This window comes from Stomoxys calcitrans, chromosome 2 (genome assembly GCF_963082655.1).
Source record: "Stomoxys calcitrans chromosome 2, idStoCalc2.1, whole genome shotgun sequence".
NCBI classification, from domain to species: domain Eukaryota; kingdom Metazoa; phylum Arthropoda; class Insecta; order Diptera; family Muscidae; genus Stomoxys; species Stomoxys calcitrans.
In genome coordinates, this window is record NC_081553.1 from 219,712,173 (window position 1) to 219,731,933 (window position 19,761).

General features: G+C 36.7%; 1 protein-coding gene across 1 annotated transcript; it reads left to right on the top strand.

The window, feature by feature from the left end:
• Positions 1-337: 337 nt before the first annotated feature.
• LOC106092453 (arrestin domain-containing protein 3) lies at positions 338-18,159 on the top strand. Its single transcript, XM_013259323.2, has 4 exons — positions 338-876; positions 13,396-13,763; positions 16,112-16,634; positions 17,598-18,159. The coding sequence occupies exons 1-4, from the start codon at positions 759-761 to the stop codon at positions 17,981-17,983; spliced, it is 1,395 nt and encodes a 464-aa protein (XP_013114777.2). The 5' UTR covers positions 338-758; the 3' UTR covers positions 17,984-18,159.
• The last annotated feature ends 1,602 nt before the right edge of the window (positions 18,160-19,761 follow it).

Genomic DNA, 19,761 nt, shown 5'->3' on the forward strand with positions numbered 1-19,761 from the left:
TAGTACCAGCCTTTAAGTTAAATGCCGCCATTAAAAAAGTATAAAAGTTCTTATTAACACTATTTTACCTATGGCAGTTTTCACTTCTAGGAGAGAGAGAGAGAGGTAAGGAAAAAGGTCTCCCTCTTACATCTTTCTTAACAAATTAAGCATAGTCACACATATAACTACAAATATCTATGTGACCGCTGTATAGACTGCTTACTGTATAATTCTCCCATCTACTCTGGTTTATAAAAAAATGCGGCCGGTATCCAAGACAGGAATTTCGTTGTTGTTCTGCTTAATGTGTGTTGGGGGATATATGAGTGCGAGTTTATATGGATGATTCGCCAGAAGCCACAAAGTAGTTTTCTATTTCAAGTTCAACACATCAGTTTGTTCGTGGAGTTAATGGTGAATGGTAGTGTGCGCAAACCATTCGAGAACTAGTTGTTTTGTTGTTGTTGGGGCGGGCCCAATAAAAAAGAAAAAAAAAAATAAAGCAATGATCTAAAGAACTAAACTAAGAACATACAGTGCGTTACTAATTTTTCTCTACTAATACTATATCGGCAAAAGTTGTAACAAGCAAGGAACAAAAAAGTGCCAACGACCTCGATACAGCGTGGGAAATCATTTGCAATTGTTGTTTAGTATCGATACAATCATCATGAGTCTCGTTCGCTGATCAAAAAAAAAAATTGCATTTACATACAATTGTTTTAATAGTTTTATCTGAGCATCTACATTAATAGCAAAACTGGCCAAATAAAACAATGCCTAGTTCTAAATGCACCATAACATTTGATAATAACCCCTTTGGTGTTTATTATGCCGGTCAAATCGTTTCCGGTACCGCCGAGTTGGTAACTACACGTCCCAAGACAATACGCTGTAAGTAGCTCTTCATTTATGTGACACTATTTTTAATTGTCTGCAACCCTCCAGGAGGCCCTTGCAATAATTAAAGCAACAGTTAAAAGTGCTCAAAAATTGTTTTGTGTTTAAGAGTCCTTGCAGGGTAGATCTTAAATGTTTCATTGCAATTATTACAACGTTATTACGCAAAATACACTTCCTTTTATTTGTTTGTTAGCCTACCTCCCCACATCCCAAGTAAGACTTTGCCTTAATACGCATTTTTGTTGTGAGATGAATGACGTCAGCGGCGGATATTAGACAAAGTACCCCACATGTACGCACACACACATACAAATATTTCAGAACCGAACTTCATCCATTTGCCATTCGCGTGTTTGCTATTGTTTTGCTTTTTTGTCTGCCTGCCTGCCTGGCTCATTGATATTCTATGGTATTGCTCAAATCGAGGTGTGGTATGAAAAATCATGGTTAGATGGTGAATCTAAAAAAAGCCTAGGCAAACACATCATTTTAATGCAACATTTCAATCCAAAATGGACATATCAGTGTAGCAAAATAGCAACCTTACAAAATATATTTTCTTAGTGTTGATAAGATTGAAAAATTAAAAAAAGTAAATGAAAATATCCCGATGAATCAATTCACCCTGAATGAAATATATCCTGTCATTCACAATAGATGTATTTCTACAGTTGGCCACACTTATTTTGTTGAACATAGGGTTGGTATTCTATTCGGCTTTCGAAATAGTCGCTGAAATTTCTAATTGCTCTGCAAGCGGAATTTAACAGCAATCAAATGTTTTTGTTTCCATACCAAAACACGTTTTTTTATCTGCAATATTTTTAAGTGTTGCCACTTTTTTTTGTATTACATTTCTCACTACAAGCATAGTACTACTTTTCCGTATACTGCCGTAGCCAACGTTTCGCCGACGTTTTTTTTTTTATATGGTGTTTGACAGCATTCCGTTTGAAAAGCTGAAGAGAGAACTCAGCTTAAGGGTCGGAATTAAGGAATTTTCTTCTGCTTTCGGAATAGTCACTGAGTTGTTTAATAAAAACAGCATTGAAACCAATAAAACCAACATAAGCCGACAACGGTTTTATAATGAGTTCAAGCGTTGCCACTATAATTTTTTTTGTAAGTTTCCTCACTATAAGCAGACTACTACTTTTTCGTCTATTTTTCTTTTTTGAATAACATCACAGTCTTATGGTGGTATTAGACGATGTGTGTTCTCATTTGCATTTTCGAATGTGGCAACTCTCAAATTGGCACACATCGTGTGATGCGTACCAAATATTTGATTTGAAAAATAGTTTCTGGAATAAATATGCAAAACTTTCGATTTTAGCGAGCTTCTATTTCAATCAATGATAAGGAACCTTCTTATCATTCATATCATATCGGGGTTCAAGGTGGATTCGCCATGGCTGGATGCCAGGATTCACCTAAAAAGGTAAACCAAGTGATCAGCCGACATTTTTTTAATTACGCTTGCTATTTGCTGTGTTTATTTTAGTACTGGACACATAAACCGTGAAAGGCAAAAATAAAACGCAAAAAAAATTTTCAGTGCAAGTCAGTTGGTTTGCCATGAAGCCAACTGCCAATCTGTCAAAAGAATACGAGGAAAAAATTAAAATTATTGTAAAATTTATAACCAAAATTTGCAAAACTTATGTGGGCATAACAGTCAAATAAAATTTATAAAGATTTGTGCACACAATTGTATAAATAATTGGTTTTAATATTATTTAACCATTCACAATAGAGATATCTCTGCAAGTGGCCACAATAATTTGTCAAAACATATCATGGCAATCATGACAACATATGATCTACATAAGTCTGCACTGGTCATTTATCCAGAACTTCGTTGTCCTGGATAGAGGTCATTCTCATACAAATTTCATTGTACTGCAATATATACAATAGTAACAAAATAAAACACAGGTATTTGGGGTCAAACTGAGGGTGTTGCCTTTCAAAATAAAAGGAGGAGAAATTTTGTTTAAAAGTCAATGTTGTTGTTGTTGTTAATTGTGTTTTTTGATCATTCAATGTTATTCAAAATTCATTAGGTATAAGTAGCGATTGAAATAGATTTAAGTATTTGATTTTAGTTAGGATTAAGTAAAACAATTCGTTTTTAGGCTAAATTGCAAATTTTATATTTAGGTTTAGATAGCTAAATTTATGTTTAGTTTTAAGTCGGACAATTGAATATTAGGCATAAGTAGATAAATTTACAATTGAACTTTTGAGTCTAGGAAAATTGTGCAATATTTGAACTTGTTGTTGGTATGGATAGTGACCCGCACTTGTGTTTGTTGTTGGTGTCCCGCACTTTGATTGTTTAATATATATGTTGTGTTGAATTTATTTCTTGATAAGTCATTGTGTTGTACCTTTGTGTCACACGTCTGGAAATTAAATTTTGTTAGCTTATGTTTCACTGATCGTTTCTCAATAAATGTTCAATGATCATATATTGTTTGTATGTTTGTTAATGTTCTCTTTTCACTTGTAGTCACTTAGAGGGGGGTCTAAGTTTTCAAAATAGGCTGATCTTTTTCTGATTGTTGCTAGTCACTTGGACCCCGAAAAAACGGTTAACTTTCCAAGCGGCAAGCAACTATTCCAGGTAAACAAATATGAAAACAAGACAGAATCAGCGATTAAGAATTCTTATAAATGTACCCTTATGTACCGTGGTTCGTATGCACCATTTTCAAACGTACTTTGAAGACACAGGTATTGTTTTCTTTTTTCTTACACGTTTGTAATGTACGTTTGTTCACATTCAAATTCAATTTGAATTAGTAAAATACACAAAAATTAAATATTCCAAGACGTATTTTAAAAATGTTTGAACTAAAAACGAAAAACAATTCATGGATGGGCAATATTCAGCATTTTTTCAGAGAAAAACAAGCAAAAGCGTCCTACGTTCGGCCAGGCCGAATCTTATATACCCTCCACATGAATCGGATTTGTCAAGTTCTTTGCCCGGTATCTCTTCATAGACAAACAAAGGATAATGGATAAAAATTGCTATTGGAGCTATATCAGGTTTAGGCCGGTTCGGACCATGCTTGGATTGGATGTTAGAGACCATAGTAGAATTAATTTTTCAAAATTTCAGCCAAATCGCTACGCTCTAAAGCGGCTCAAGGAATAATATCGGTATATCGGTTTATATGGGAGCTATATCAGGTTATAGACCGATTAACACTGTATTTGGGACGAATGTTGAAGGTCATAAGAGAAGTCATTGTATGAAAATTCACCCAAATTGGATAAGGATTGCGCCCTCTATAGGATGAAGAAGTATATTGGGGAGATCGGTCTACATGGGATCTATATTAGGCATGAACCGATTTGGAGCATACTTTGTATAGTCGAAACAAAAGACTTCAAAAATTCATCCAATTAGGATAAAAACTCAAGAAGCTAAAGTCAAGACCCGAGATCGATTTATATGGCAGCTATATCAAGTTATAAACCGATTTAGGCCATATTTAGGAAAGTTGTTGGAAGTCATAAGTCGGTTTACATGGCTGCTATATCAAAACATGGACCGATATGACCCATTTACGTTCCCAACCGACCTACACTAATAAGTATCGTTTCTGCAAGATATCAAGCGACTAGGTGTATTCCTTCGATCAATTGTGTTCCGGCAGATGCAGCCGCAGCCGCCTCAACTCCTCTAGTAATAGGATTGATGTCCACATGCGGGATGTGTTTGCCGATTGTGACCTGGGACCACACGACACACGTCACCTGTTGAACTAATTAGCCAGACCTACTCGAATCAGACACCTCTGGACCCAGCTTAGTCGCAGAGTTGTTGGATCTGGATATGCAGTATAACCAAACATACGAAAGATAGAATACAATACACTGGTATATCAAAAACAACAACCAATAAATCGTACCCAACTTGTTTCCAACTCACTCTGAATGCACCCACCTGAGTTGAGGAGTTCCTAGATCTGGATATATAAAAGAAACCCCGGAAGCAAACTAAGGATGAAAGCCCAAAAAGAATTGTCAATTGCGGATTGCGCTCTTGCATCTGTAAAGGGGTAGAGGAACCTTAATCTTTCTTTCCAGTACAATAAATTTTAAGTTAGATTACCTGTCAAGTATGCACCTTTTTCAAACAAGAAGACAATGGTCACCATTGGCAAAACTTTACGCCCTCGACGAGGAACTAATGATACAAAAAGGAAATTATGATTTCAAGTATAACATTTAATTTAGCATTAGGAAACGTTTGGTTTTTATAAAAGAGTAGATTTACGTCAATAATATATTTTTATTATATTCTTTCAAGCCACATAGTGGAAACTAGATTTTTTAAAGCTAGGTTAGATAATAGTGACATTTTTTTTGTGTTCGTCAAAACTACAAATCATCCCAGCCACCGGGACGTTTAAACATAAAATCCAAATTTGATTTTATGAAGTTGGAAATGATATTGTGGATACTCTCGAAACACCACTCTTTCAAATTTTTAAAGTCACTGCAAACCATAGTCTCTAGTAGGTTGGCTATGATAACGGTTCCATAGTAATTTTTTTTTTATCAGATAGCTTCCATATTTGACTCGACTAATCTTTTATCAGCGGCTTAATCGATTTCCTTGCGTTTCCATTTCTTGTTTGATTTTTGTTTAATATAATCAATTTATTGTGTTTATTGACACTAATGATTCCTACATTTAGTTTCTATATTTGCAAGCATTCCCTTCCCCTTTCCTAGTTAAAACAAATAGACAAACACGACTACAATGCGGTTGTTTATGCAAGCCTTTTTCCAATCGGCTGCACAAACAAACCATAAAAATTTCAAATAAAAGTCAAGTTTAAATAATAATAAAAATGTAAACAAAGAATAAATGTAGTAATGGAAACGAAGATAAAGTTGACATCCCCCATGCCGAGTACTGTCAAAAACTCCAGAAATTTTATGTCGGCTGATCGCTTTACGCAACCTTTTTCAGTGAATCCTGACCAGAACGGATCCTCAGTGGAAGACATCTTTGATTCATAAGTAGATCGGTCGCAGGATTCACCTATAAGGTGAGGTCATGCGAGCCGCTGAGTAAATTTTTTTTTATTTTAGTTCTGATTTTGCAGTAAATGTCAAATGCTTGTTACACAGCTGTGATTTTTTTTAAATCTTAAAAAGATGTTCTCTTTGATGCGATATTCTATATATAAGCAACAAAACAGTATTTAATAATGATATACAAATATAAAACACATTTGAAGAAGATAAGTTGAAAAACAAAATTTGTTTCTAAAACCACATTGACATTTGAATTTACGGCATTTGCGCCTCAAGGTAGTTTCTTTGGGGTTAGATTTTTGTTGTTGTGCTAATGTAGCTTCCTCTTAATTGTACCATGGATCGGTCGTAAGTTTACTGAGACAAATAAAAAAGAGCACCCATCTCTTCTCGGTTTATCTTCTTAAGTTACATTTATTGGCCCAAATTAAATTTGCAAATAAAGTTGTGCGATATTTATCCTGATGCAGTGACATGTCGCTATTTTTTTGCTCATAGAACTCAGTTACACTTGTACGGAATATTTTCGCATTATCTTCGTCACTTTTGGTAAAATTACAACTTCATTTGGCGAACAAAATTTAATAGATACCAATAAACAATATTTTTATTTTTTACTTACCTCTGCCTTTTTGATCCATTTCGGTGTTAGCTTTTGTATTTTCATAAAACTGCTGCTTTTCATAAAACAGTTGACCTTTACAAAACATGTTCAAAGTTGCAAATTTCTGCTGGCAAAGAAGTCCTAGTAGAAATTTGCAGGTTTTCTATGTTTGAACGGTCAAAATATACTCTCTCTCGCGTTCTCTTCTGCTGGCAAATAAAGTACTCGAGCGACTTCCAGCAAAAATTTGTGCAAATTTGCACAAATTATTGAGTTCCCGAACACAGCTATTGTACGGTCAAAGTGGTTTTAGAAATAAACTTTGTTTAACAACTTATCTTCTTCCAATTTGTTTTATGTTTGTATCCCCATCGTTATAACACTTGCTTATGAGTGGAATATCGGATAAAATACAACATTTTTTAAAATTTTAGAAAGAAAAATACAAACAATTGTCCTTAGCTGTTCGCATGACCTCACCTTATAAGTACATCAAGATTTTCAACGCAATAACCGAAATATTAAAAACCAATAGTTTTCCACCCAAATTAATTAATAAACTTTTCGACGAAATAAAACGCAAACTGAACAGCACTTATGGCAACCCTACAACGAATGAAGAAACCAAACGATATTGTAGCTTCAAATAATGAACAAAACAAACAACATAAAATATGCATACAGAGCGAATCAAACAAACAACAAAATATTCTCCAACATCAAAACTCCAATCGACAAACAACAACAAGGCAATGTTGTTTACGAAATAGAATGTAAGGGAACTGACGAACAAAGCTGTGACTTAGTATGTGAAGAAACAACAAAACGAACGCTGCAAACAAGAATGGGAGGACACAGCGCTGACATTGAAGAAGGAACACAGAAAACAGCTTTGGCGCAACATATTTTGAAAAGTGGACATTGGGCAGACTTAGAAAATGTCAAAATATTGGATAAAGAAAACAAGGAGAGAAAGAGATACACTTTAGAAAGCTTAAAAATACAACAAAAAATAGATAGGACGATGAACTTGAAAGAGGACACAAACAATATAAGTATAAGTTACCGTATTGCAATATAAAGATCTGTGATATTAAAATGTAAGTTGTCTCCAATATATAATGTCGTGTTGTTAATGAATGTGCTTTTGACGAAAAAATTCATGTGAATATATCCTTATTTATTGTAAGTTGATTATATTTTCATGAAGATTTGTAATAAATTTAATGTTTTAATTAAATAGACGTATCCCCTGAAGATGTCAACAAAAATTGACGAAACGTTGGGACAAATGAAATAAAAAGGAATTTTTATTTACGGAACTTAGGTCTAAAGAGCTTAAGATTACACGTAGTTTGTTTGGATAGGATAACAGCTTGCACTTGCATGCATAATTTGATTTTCTGCAGCATGTATCACATAGGATATAGGTCCTTAAACCATAACTCATGTCAATGAGAGTTACCGAATCCATTTTCACACTTCATACGAGCCCAATAAATTTTAACTTAACTTATCATACCATAACGTAATTGCGGTCAGTTGACCATAATTCACATAGGTGTAAAATTCAGTTCCAGAAACCGCGAACGTTTTTTATAATGTAATACATACATATATAAAGTTTTTCAAGTGAATTGGACCATATCCATAAACCTGTTTATCATTGATAGTTGGAAAAAAATCTGTCCACACTTTTGTTTTTGTAATTTAATTCAAATTATTCTTCATAACCATTTGTTGGTTTTATAATTACCAATAAAAGTGCCAAACTCTGGATAGGAATACAGCAAAATTGCAACTGTGTGTGTATATGTGACAACAATGTTTTCATACATAATATATTACTCTGGAGTTCAAGTTGCCGTTTTTTATTTAAAACACTAGATTCTATTTATATAATATTGCATCACTTGGACTTGGGTGATGTGTAGCAATTCTCCAAAAGCTTTTTTTTAATTTCAATTACTTTAATGACGAATGCCTCTTAATGCCTTCTAAGGTTTTTGGCTCAGTGGCCCCCTAAGACAGAGCTTATATTAAATTAGATAATTGGAGGTCATTGCATGATCCACATTAATGGCACCACCCCAAATGGGAAGATAAACATAACTATGATACATTCTTTTCAAATAAAATTCCAACAGCTCATATCAATTGTCGTGGAGAATAGTCGTTGGATTGCTTCTTTAAACATTTAGAAATCCAAAGAAGAAAAATAGTATAGCAATTATCAGCGAATTAAGACTTATTGTCAATGTAGTTCACGTCAAACTATAGTGGGATCTTCTTGAAGTACATTAGAGCATATCAAATGTAATTTGTTATTCATATAATATTTAATAAATATTTGCTATACAGTACATTATAGCGCTTCAACGAAGCGAGTTCACTTAATGATCAGTATTGGCCTATCGAGAGAAAAGGCAAATTTCTATATCATATACCAAGAGATTAGGGAAGAGAATAGGACAGGTACCAAGATTTATTAAATTACAGGTAGTGACAATTGCCCAACAACAAAATATTGAGTGCACTATCTGTCAAAATCAGTGATTAGTGCAACCTTGATTTTGTGTATGTTACTAGTTCGCGCCATTTTTCGTTGTTTGTGTGTGTTAAAGTTCTTTACTATAATACATACACAACCTAAACTCATTGTTGTTGTAGCAGATTATTGTGTTCTATATTTCGTCTGCTTGATTCTGTTGAGTGTAAAGACCCAGGAACTCTGCGACTAAGATAGGGTGCGTCCACAGGGATCTGTCTGAGTCGAGTGGGTCTGGCTGGGCAGTTAAACAGGTGCCGTGTACAGTGCGGTTCCTGGTTACAATAGGGACATACATCTTGCATGTCGGCATCAATCCTTGCTCTATAGGTGGTAAGGAGGCTGCATCTGCCAGAACGTAATTGAGCCAGTGCTACTGTGGTTTGCCGGGGGAGGTCAATTTCTTCAGGTGCAATGGGAGGTAGCCATTTACCACATCTGCATGAATGTTGTCTAAACCTGCTTGATATGCCGCTTGATCTAGAAGTTCTCTCTTGAAGAGCTAAACCTCACGCTCTAGATCATGAGTATCTATCTTAAGGCTTCTGGGCGGTGGATATATATCCACAAGATGATGATTTTGATGGTATCTGCGATAACAGCCCAAAAGGTATTGATAAGACAGCACGTAGTTATGTCTTCGCATTGGTAGGATCTTTGTCTCCTGATGGAGGTGGTCCACATGAGAACTGAGGAGACAGCCCTACGCAGTTCGGAGGGCGGCATTCTGACAGATCTGAATACTATCCCACTCCGTGTCACAAAGTTGACGAGACCACACTGGCCCCGCATATCTTACCACAGACCGGCCAATTGTTTTGTACGTGGTCAACAAGGTTTCTTTGTCTGCCCCCCAAGTGCTTCCAGCAAGTGATTTGAGCACCTTGTTTCTACTTTTGACTTAATCGCAAATTGCTGTTGAATGTGGGGAGAATGTGTTAGAGCTGTCAAATGTGACGCCAAGTATTTTGGAACACTTGATGGTCGGAATCATTTCTCCATTAACCATTACAGTCAGCTCAGTATTCACCTCACGCGTATTTGTACTGAACAATGTGGCTGAAGATTTGGTTCCATATATCTTCAGATTTCTTGCAGCGAAATATGAGACAAGTTCGTTGAGGTAGACGTTCAACCTATCGCAGATGTTAACAATGGGTGGGGGGCCTGATGCCATGATCGTACAATCGTCCGCATATTATACGATCTCTATGCCATCTGGAGGCGGTGGAATGGAGGATAAGTAGAGGTTAAACAGTGCTGGAGATATCACCCCACCTTGGGGGAAACCCTGTTTCACTCTACTGTGCTTCGACTTCGTATCACTAAATTCTACAAATAACTGGCGACCACACAGATAATTCGCGACCCAGCGTTTCAGGCCTGGCTGGAGGGACGTGTTGGCGATGTCCTCAAATAATTTGGCATGTCTGATCGTGTCGAATACCTTCGATAGGTTCAGTGCCACGAGGACCATCCTATTACATGGCCTGGGTGGAATGGAGACACGGTAAATCTGTGGGGTGATGGCATGCAAAGCTGTGGTTGTGCTATGCAGTCTTCCATGTTGATGCTCGGCGAATGGAAATTCTCCTACGAGGCTCGGGAGGAGTAATGGCTCAGGCGTGTGTAGGACTCCCCCAAACTCGGGTCCTTTTTAGGCTTCAGTAGCGGTATCACTCTGCCCACCAAAACTCGTTGACACATAGTGCACTTCGCGAGAAAAAATTGTACTCAGTTGTTTACGTTTCAACAGGAAATACTGACAAAAATTCGGCTTATTACTTGGCACAACCTTAGATTTGGTACTTTATTCGGCTTTCTACGTGAACTATTGTCAAACTCCATATAAAAAAAATTGTAAATGAAAAATGTGTGAAATATTAAAATGCTGTTTAAAGGCTAAAGGCCTGGTTATGCTCTCGTAAACATACTGTAAATGGAGAAAAACGTGTCAGATGTTTTGTTTTGGCTTATGAATACACAACAAATGATTACCGAACGTCTGTCGATCATAACCGAAATGTAGAATTCAGTAAAAACAAAATATTACGTTCCGTTTTCGTGTCATCTGATAAAAATTTAAGTTTGTACAAATTTCAAAACCAAAAATTTATATTTAGAAAACTGATATTCTTCTTTTCTATGATTCTCTGTGCAATTTGTTACAACTTATGTTATGCCCGTCATGAAAAGATGAGATCACTCGGTGGCCATTCTGTCCTGTGGTTAAAAAGAAATGAAAAAGAAAGAAATATGTGAAAATACTCGTATATGTACATAAAAAGTAATTACAAAAAGAGCGCCAATACGGCGCCATCGTATCCGCTAATCCATGTTAGCACTATGTGGAGAGTCTATTCAGGGATTCCACATGGTCCACCACACACTTCGACTTCACTGTGCTTAAAGAACATACACGAATAGATCCAATCCAGTCCCTGCTTGGAGTCATCTATAAAGACGTATCATTCTATTCCAACATAGTAGTCCCTGAATTTCTTTTCAAATCGGTCTCGGTACCAAGTAGTCTAAAACCCTACTCAGTGTGCCCACCAGAAGGGAACCTTAATATGTTGCGTATCTAGCATTGCGATCATTCTACCGCCATCCCTGTCTCACATATCAAGCAGTGCTGTCCGATTCAAGTTCAAGCTCAATGATAAGGGCCTCCTTTTTATAGCCGACGTGCCATAGTGCGACACCTCTCTGAGGAAAACTTTTTGCATGGCAATGTACCACACAAATCTTGCAAGCGTTAGAGGGGAAAACCACCGCTGATGTTTTCACCAGCATTCGAATCCAAGCGTTCATCGTCAAAGGCGCACATGCAATCCTCTACGCTACGGTGGCCTCCCTTGAACCATCTTAGGGGCTTGAAACATGAAAGAATTAAGCCGTATGTAAAAGGTGCAGAATTTCTAAAATTACTCCACCTATCTATTGGGTTGCCCAAAAAGTAATTGCGGATTTTTTAAAAGAAAGTAAATGCATTTTTAATAAAACTTAGAATGAACCAGGATTCACTGAATATTGGTGAATCCTGAGAATGAACTTTAATCAAATATACTTTTTTTACACTTTTTGTCTAAAGCAAGCTAAAAGTAACAGCTGATAACTGACAGAAGAAAGAATGCAATTACAGAGTCACAAGCTGTGAAAAAATTTGTCAACGCCGACTATATGAAAAATCCGCCATTACTTTTTGGGCAACCCAACTTTGCCATTCACAATAGACATAATTATTTTTTTAGTTGGGCATACTTCTGGTGAACAACGTACTTTGCCAATCCAGAAGACAAATATACCACATAAGCATGCACTGTCATGTCCAAACAATTAAAAAAAAAAAATAAAACAGGACTTATATGAAAATCACGCTGTTTTAGGCTATAAATTCAAGTCACAATAAATAAGAACAGTCTTTACTCTCTTTTGCTATTTATTTTAATAAATCAGAGAGTTTTCAAAAAAACATGTACTCGATGCTGCAATTTGCTGCGGGCAAAAAAAAATCCTGTAAGCTCTTAATTACTAAACTCTCAAAAATCCTGCAAGCTCTTAATTACTCAAAACTCTCTTCTGCTGCGAATGCCTTCCAGTAAAAATTTCCACCGAATTTTGAGAACGCGAACATTCTTAACAATGATTGTCTCATTTGTATGACAACTTAAAAATCATATGGTAACAGTCCGTAGAATCCGCCATCTTGTCATGGAGGTGATTTACAACAATCAACTAATTGCCAACACACACACAAAATTTTAGAGAGTGTGGGAGAACCCAATGCTGAATTATATAGCTTTTAACAGCCGAAGTACACGTACACAAATTTCTTTGTTTGTGTTGGCAAAAACGTGAACTATGTAAATCAGCTTGATGACAAGATGGCGATTTCACCATATATTTGTTATGTTGTTCTACAAATGAAACCTTTAAATAATTCAGCCAAGGGAGAAAACAAATAGAACTTAAACATAGACATTTTAATACTGTTCGAGTGAGACAACCTTATTATTGAATCGTACAATAAATCAGAAATGGGCACACTACCAATATTGAAAAGACCAAACTGTGTTTGTGTGAGTATCATCACACATCAACAAAATCAGCCGAACGAAGCCACACTAATTAATTTACACCGTACGTGTGCTTTTGAATGTTTTTCCTATGCCCGCGGGTATAGGAATTAATGTGCGGATGTGTATGGTACCTATCTATGCTATAAATTTTTCGCATTGTAATAATTTAATAACTCTATGGTTTAATGCTTATTCACAATTTCTTTTTACAGCCATTTCCATTACTATTAGTGGTTTCGCTGAGGTACGCTGGACTGAAGACACTACCAAGCAGGATGCTCAGGGAAATAAAGAAAAGGCTATCGAAACATATTCCGCTTCTGAAATATACTACAGCACTGATAAATATGTCTACGGACAAAGTGCAGGTTCTCAATTAGAGTTGCCAGCTGGTAAATATGTATTTCCCTTTCAAGGCACTGTACCACCAAATGCACCCACATCATTCAATGGAGCCTGGGGACAGATACAGCATGAGGTGACTCTCGTCATTGATCGTGTGATGCGATACAACAATATATTTAAGCAGCCTTATTCAGTTGTATCACCATTCGATTTGAATTTGAATCCAGCACATGGGGTAAGTAATGTTTCAAGTGTGTTGGCAACTAAAGGGTGATTTTTTTGAGGTTAGGATTTTCATGCATTAGTATTTGACAGATCACGTGGGATTTCAGACATGGTGTCAAAGAGAAAGATGCTCAGTATGCTTTGACATTTCATCATGAATAGACTTACTAACGAGCAACGCTTGCAAATCATTGAATTTTATTACCAAAATCAGTGTTCGGTTCGAAATGTGTTCATTCACCGTTTAGCGATGAGGCTCATTTCTGGTTGAATGGCTACGTAAATAAGCAAAATTGCCGCATTTGGAGTGAAGAGCAACCAGAAGCCGTTCAAGAACTGCCCATGCATCCCGAAAAATGCACTGTTTGGTGTGGTTTGTACGCTGGTGGAATCATTGGACCGTATTTTTTCAAAGATGCTGTTGGACGCAACGTTACGGTGAATGAACACATTTCGAACCGAACACTGATTTTGGTAATAAAATTCAATGATTTGCAAGCGTTGCTCGTTAGTAAGTCTATTCATGATGAAATGTCAAAGCATACTGAGCATCTTTCTCTTTGACACCATGTCTGAAATCCCACGTGATCTGTCAAATACTAATGCATGAAAATCCTAACCTCAAAAAAATCACCCTTTATAAATGACATGGCTCAAAATAAGGTTGTCTCGTTTGTGCAACAACCAATAATTCGTAGAACACTCCATCTAGTCAAGATGATTAGGTTGAAAATAGAGTGCAGATATTAATCCGCCCCATGCCACTATGGACATACACCTAAGCCAGTAATCGGCTTGTTGTGCGCTCTAAAAACAATAAAGTAACCTCAAAGAAAATTTTATGTTAGGAATTCCGTGCTACTTACAAAATCCTTAATTGTTTTCAATACCACTCCCCTAAGTTGGTTCATGTCTGATATTGCGTCTCCACCTAAGTACCGGTATCTGTTGGACGCGAAAGCCGGGCAATGACAAAGGAAATTCTTACTCCGTTATGGCCCGGCACCCAAACGATGCGGATTTTGCCATCCTCAGAGAAGGCGTCAATTTCCTTCTTACACTGCTAGACTGTTCGTGACCTTACCGTCCTGGTTGTTATTGCCCTTATGACAATTTTACTGTCGGTAAAGATGTTCACACTTGATGTCCTCGCGTTAGCACCACACCACTTCTTGCATTCCGTGATCGCCCGGATCTCCGCCTGCAGGACCGTATTATGGTCAGGCAGCTTTGATCCATCCGTGTAACATGATCTTCCAGATGACAATACAAGTGTTCCGTCAATCCAAGACTGTGCCGATGGCAGCCGTGCCTCGCACTCGACTTCAAGGTTCATCTCAGGTATTCGATCGGAAACCTCTTCCCTTCCTTCCAGGTTTCCTATCGTCACCTCGATTATAACGCGATGGTATGAGCTGCTCCCATCCTCAATCCATTCTCCCATCACCTTAAGTGTCATAGCCGCAGTGGCTGCTTCACACTTAATCTGTATGTCAATGGGTCGGATATCTAGAATAGTCTCCAGTGCCGTAGTGGGCTTGGTCCTCATAGCTCCGCCTATGCCAAGACAACATGTTCTCTGAACCTGTTGTATGGTCCTTATGTTGCACTTGTTCTCCATAGCAGTCCACCAAACTACTGAGGCGTAAGTAAGTATTGGTCTAATCACGCTCCTGTAGAGCCAGTGAACTATCCTCGGATTCAGGCCCCATTTTGAGCCTACGGCCCGTCTACATAGTGCCCAACATCTGTGAGCCTTCTGAGTACGCTCCTGAATGTGATACTTCCAATTCAGTTTCCTGTCCAAGATCACACCTAAGTATTTGACCTTGTCAGATATCGAAATCGTCTGATTGAGGAAACGTGGTGCGTTACATTGGCCCACCTTCGTCTTCCTCGTGAACAGGCATATTTAAGTCTTCTCTGGGTTAACATTGAAACCTCTGCGTCTAGCCCAGTTATATGCCATATGCAAGACCCTTTCGGCCCTTCTGCATAGCTCGGATTTAACTAAATCCAAAAACAAATCCTTTCCGTTTACACTACGTTTTTGGGGATTTAAGTGACATAAACAAGCGTACATGCGTATACATGAATGTACATATCACACACATCCATACACAATTCTAAAAAACAGTTGCATATTTTGGTACTTTTATCGATTATTCAGCCCTGAAATATCGGTTTTATTTGGAATTTAAAAATAAATCCTGCAAAATGGGATTTATTTTTATATGGTAAAAACTACAAATACTGCTAAATACTTATGTCAAAATAACCTGATTCAATGGACCAGTCTGATTTTCTTTAAAGACAACTAAGTAAATACTCTTTGTTAATTTTCTTGTCTGCTTTCAGAAACCTTTGCATAAAATCGAAGAAAAGACATTCTGTTGGAGTTTTTGCTGTGGTAATAAGGGACCCATGGTAATGACAGCTAAAACTTCTTTTGGCGCCTTTGCTCCTGGGCAAAAAATACGTTTCCACATTGTGCTCGATAACCAATCCGATGTTCATTGTTATGACGTCAAGGTGCGTTTAATGAAGAAGGTGATCTACACCAGTCGTTCACCGGAAACCAAAATAAAGGAGACTGAAATTAAAGTAGCCGATAATCATTGTGGCGAAGTGGTGAAATTAAATAAAGCCGAATTTAATGAGTATCTTCGAATTCCCTCCACTACACCAACGTCCTTGGAAAGCTGCAGTATTATTAAAGTTAGTTATACGTTGAAATTCATAGCGAAAGTTTCACGTATTCATGGAGATTTAATTATTGAATTCCCTATGACTATTGGAACTGTGCCCATATATGCTAGTACCACCGACCCGGAGCCAATAACATCTCAACCAAGCAGGGGACCGGCCTTCAAACCATTGCGTAAGTAAAGTAGATATTAAAATGGTTTTACTTTGACATTTTTTTTTTTGAAAATTGTATGAGAATGACAGCTATTCAGTAAAACGTTTAAGGCATTGAGAACCGTCGCATTAAGATATGTATGCAACTCTGCAAACAATTCTCATAAAATCAACTCGCAAAAGTTAAAAAATTTTAACACTTCACGATCAAAAACACTACTTACGTTTGACAGCACAGAACGACGCTCGCTCGCAAACGTCAAAATTTTAATATTTTTTATCTTCTCTGCGTTGCTTTTGTGGGATTTATATTGAGTTGCATTTTTGCAAAGCGACGCTCAAAAACAAAGCTCAACGAGCTCATTCTGCTCTGCCTGGTTTAATACTTATCTATCTTGAACGGTGGTCACCTTTTCCTATCATTTCTAGTATTTTACACTTTATTATGGTGTATCTCTCTATCTGCTTTTCTTTGCCTTCTATTTCTCTTCTATCATCATCCAAGGAAAACACAATGGACCAAAGGTGTGCGAGCGATGTTGTGTGCCCTCCAACCTAACCTTACCTAACGGCATTACGAACGGCATTAACATAATTGTGCCATTCACAATAGATGTATTGTTTTAGTTGGCCACACTAATTTGTGAAAAACATCACACGACAAGTAGAAATTGGTGCCAAATCACCATTGATTTGTTCGCCAAATCATCGTAATTGCTGATTTTATGTTTTTAAAAAATTATGTTTTGTTAAAGTACCTTGCTTAGGCCTCCAACGAATACCTATCCATTTCCATTACATTTTTCAAAAAACTTCTGCTGTATTATATAACATTGTACAGAATATATTGAAATCTCCTCGCAACGATATGAAGTCTCCAAGAATATCTATTAGCTAAGATTAAAAACAGGGCCGTTAATAGCATTAAATGAAATCAATACATTCTGATATTCATATTTGAAACAAATTCTTATGATTTCAGCTCCACCCATGTTTGAAGAAGATGTACGTTCAGAACAATTCGAAAGCAATACCTTTAAGCCAAGATATCCGGTATTTTTGAATGATGGCGATGCAGCATTAAATGGCACAACAGCCTCAAATGGTCCTCCAGCACCACCACCAACAACTAACAATCTTTATCCCACACCACAGCCAATGGCCGTTACACCAAATCCTCCTAGGGCTGCAATAACGCCTTCGGCACCACCATCAGCCCCTCCATCTGCACCAACAGCGGTTACACAATCTAGCAACAAAAAAACTGCTCCAACTCATCAACCTTCTGTAGAAGTTTTAGGTTTTAGTATACCACCCGATTACGAACCTACTGAAAATGATCCAGCATCAAATATTGGCTGGAAATGAATGTGGAACCAAGTCTTCCCATTTGATTTTATTTAAATTCTTTAAAACTATATACACAATTCTTGCATTTTATTGTATAGAATATTATATGTACACCTATGTATGATGTATTAATATGTTTTAATTTTTTTTTATTTTTATAAAGTACAAGGAAATAAATGGACCATTTAAACCCAACAAAAATATATTTTGCATAAAGCTCTATGTGAAACGGGTATGTGCAAACCGCACTACAGTCTGGAAACCGGGATTAACCTAGAACTATTTCTAGCCATTCCTATTGTAGATCACCGTAGCGCAGAGGTTAGCATGTCCGCCTATGACGCTGAATGCACAAATTCGAATCCTTGCGAGAAGGTAAAAAAAAAACTCAGCGGTAGTTATCCCCTCCTTATACTATGCGACACCAAGAGGTGTCGCACAGCAGCCGCGTTCGGGCGCAGGTATAAAAAGAATGCCCATTATTATTGAGCTTAAAGTAGAATCGGAAAGCAAATCATTGGATGTGAGAAGTTCCCCTTGTTCCTTAATGGACAACTCCTTTTCGCCGTTATGTTGATCTACGTAATACAATTTTTTCTACAAGATTGTTAAAAATCGAGTCCCATTATAGCTGTGTTTATTTTAGTACTATATAGTGTAATGCAATGAAATTTGTAGGAAAAGGACATCTATCCAGGGCAAAGATGTTCTGAATAAATTACTAGTGCAGGCTTATGCAGAACATCTGTTGTCAGGATTGCCATGATATGTTTTTCACGAAATAGTTTATCCTGCAGAAATTCTATATTGTGAATGGTTAAATAAAATAAAATAGAACCAATAATTTATACAACTGCGTGCACAAATCTTTATAACTTTTATTTGACTGCTATGCCCACACATGTTTTGCCCATTTAAGTTACAAATTTTAAAAATATTTGCACTTTTTTTCCTCGTATTGTTTTGACAGGTTGGCAAATGACGTTACCACTTCATGACAAACAAGCAGACTTGCACTGGAAACATTTTTGCGTTTTATTTTTGCCCTTAACGGCTTATCTTAATGTCTGAATTCATTACCAGCAGAGTTACTGATCTTTTTCCCATTCTAATCATTCCCTATTCCCATTCATTTGCTTGGATATTTTGCATATTAATAGCTGGGAAGCCAATTGAATTATTGCAAATAATCGTTCTAGATTATTGAGTTAATATGTAAAGTATGTGTATATATATTTAAATAACAACATAAATAAATGTTCATTGGCAAAATTGCATTTGCACTCCCATATAGAAATTTATCCTGAATTCCAGGCTCGTGAAAATTTTTCTACATCAAAATCTACTCCAAAAATCGGCGACTGGAACAACGATCGACTTAAGATCATTCTTGGCCAAGGAATAATCCTCCTCCTCAAATCTGCGTTGCTTTTAACAACCATATAGTTAATTTGAAATATTTTACATAAACCCCGTTTACACTATTCACTGAAACCGGATTAAAGGCTCTCGTCAGCTGTTTTTATAAAAGGAAAACAGATGATTAAGCCAATAAAAATGTTCTAATTATCAGTAGCTTAACGAAAACAACAATTGCTTAGATTTATTTTATTGTTTGCATTGCAAATCATGTGCTTTCGACAGTTATCTCATGGTATAAAACCATCCAGTACAAATTGCAATGGAATCATATACAGCCCATTTATATTGCTCTGGATAAATAAAAAAAAAATAAAAAACAGCAAATTGTTAACAAATGGTTGTTAAATATCATTATGTAAATCATAAAACTTATC

Coding starts and splice junctions, on each gene's coding strand:
- LOC106092453 (XM_013259323.2), top strand. CDS start 759: ATGCCTAGTTCTAAATGCACCATAACATTTGATAATAACCCCTTTGGT. Junction 877..13,395: donor ACGTCCCAAGACAATACGCT/GTAAGTAGCTCT, acceptor TTCTTTTTACAG/CCATTTCCATTACTATTAGT. Junction 13,764..16,111: donor ATTTGAATCCAGCACATGGG/GTAAGTAATGTT, acceptor GTCTGCTTTCAG/AAACCTTTGCATAAAATCGA.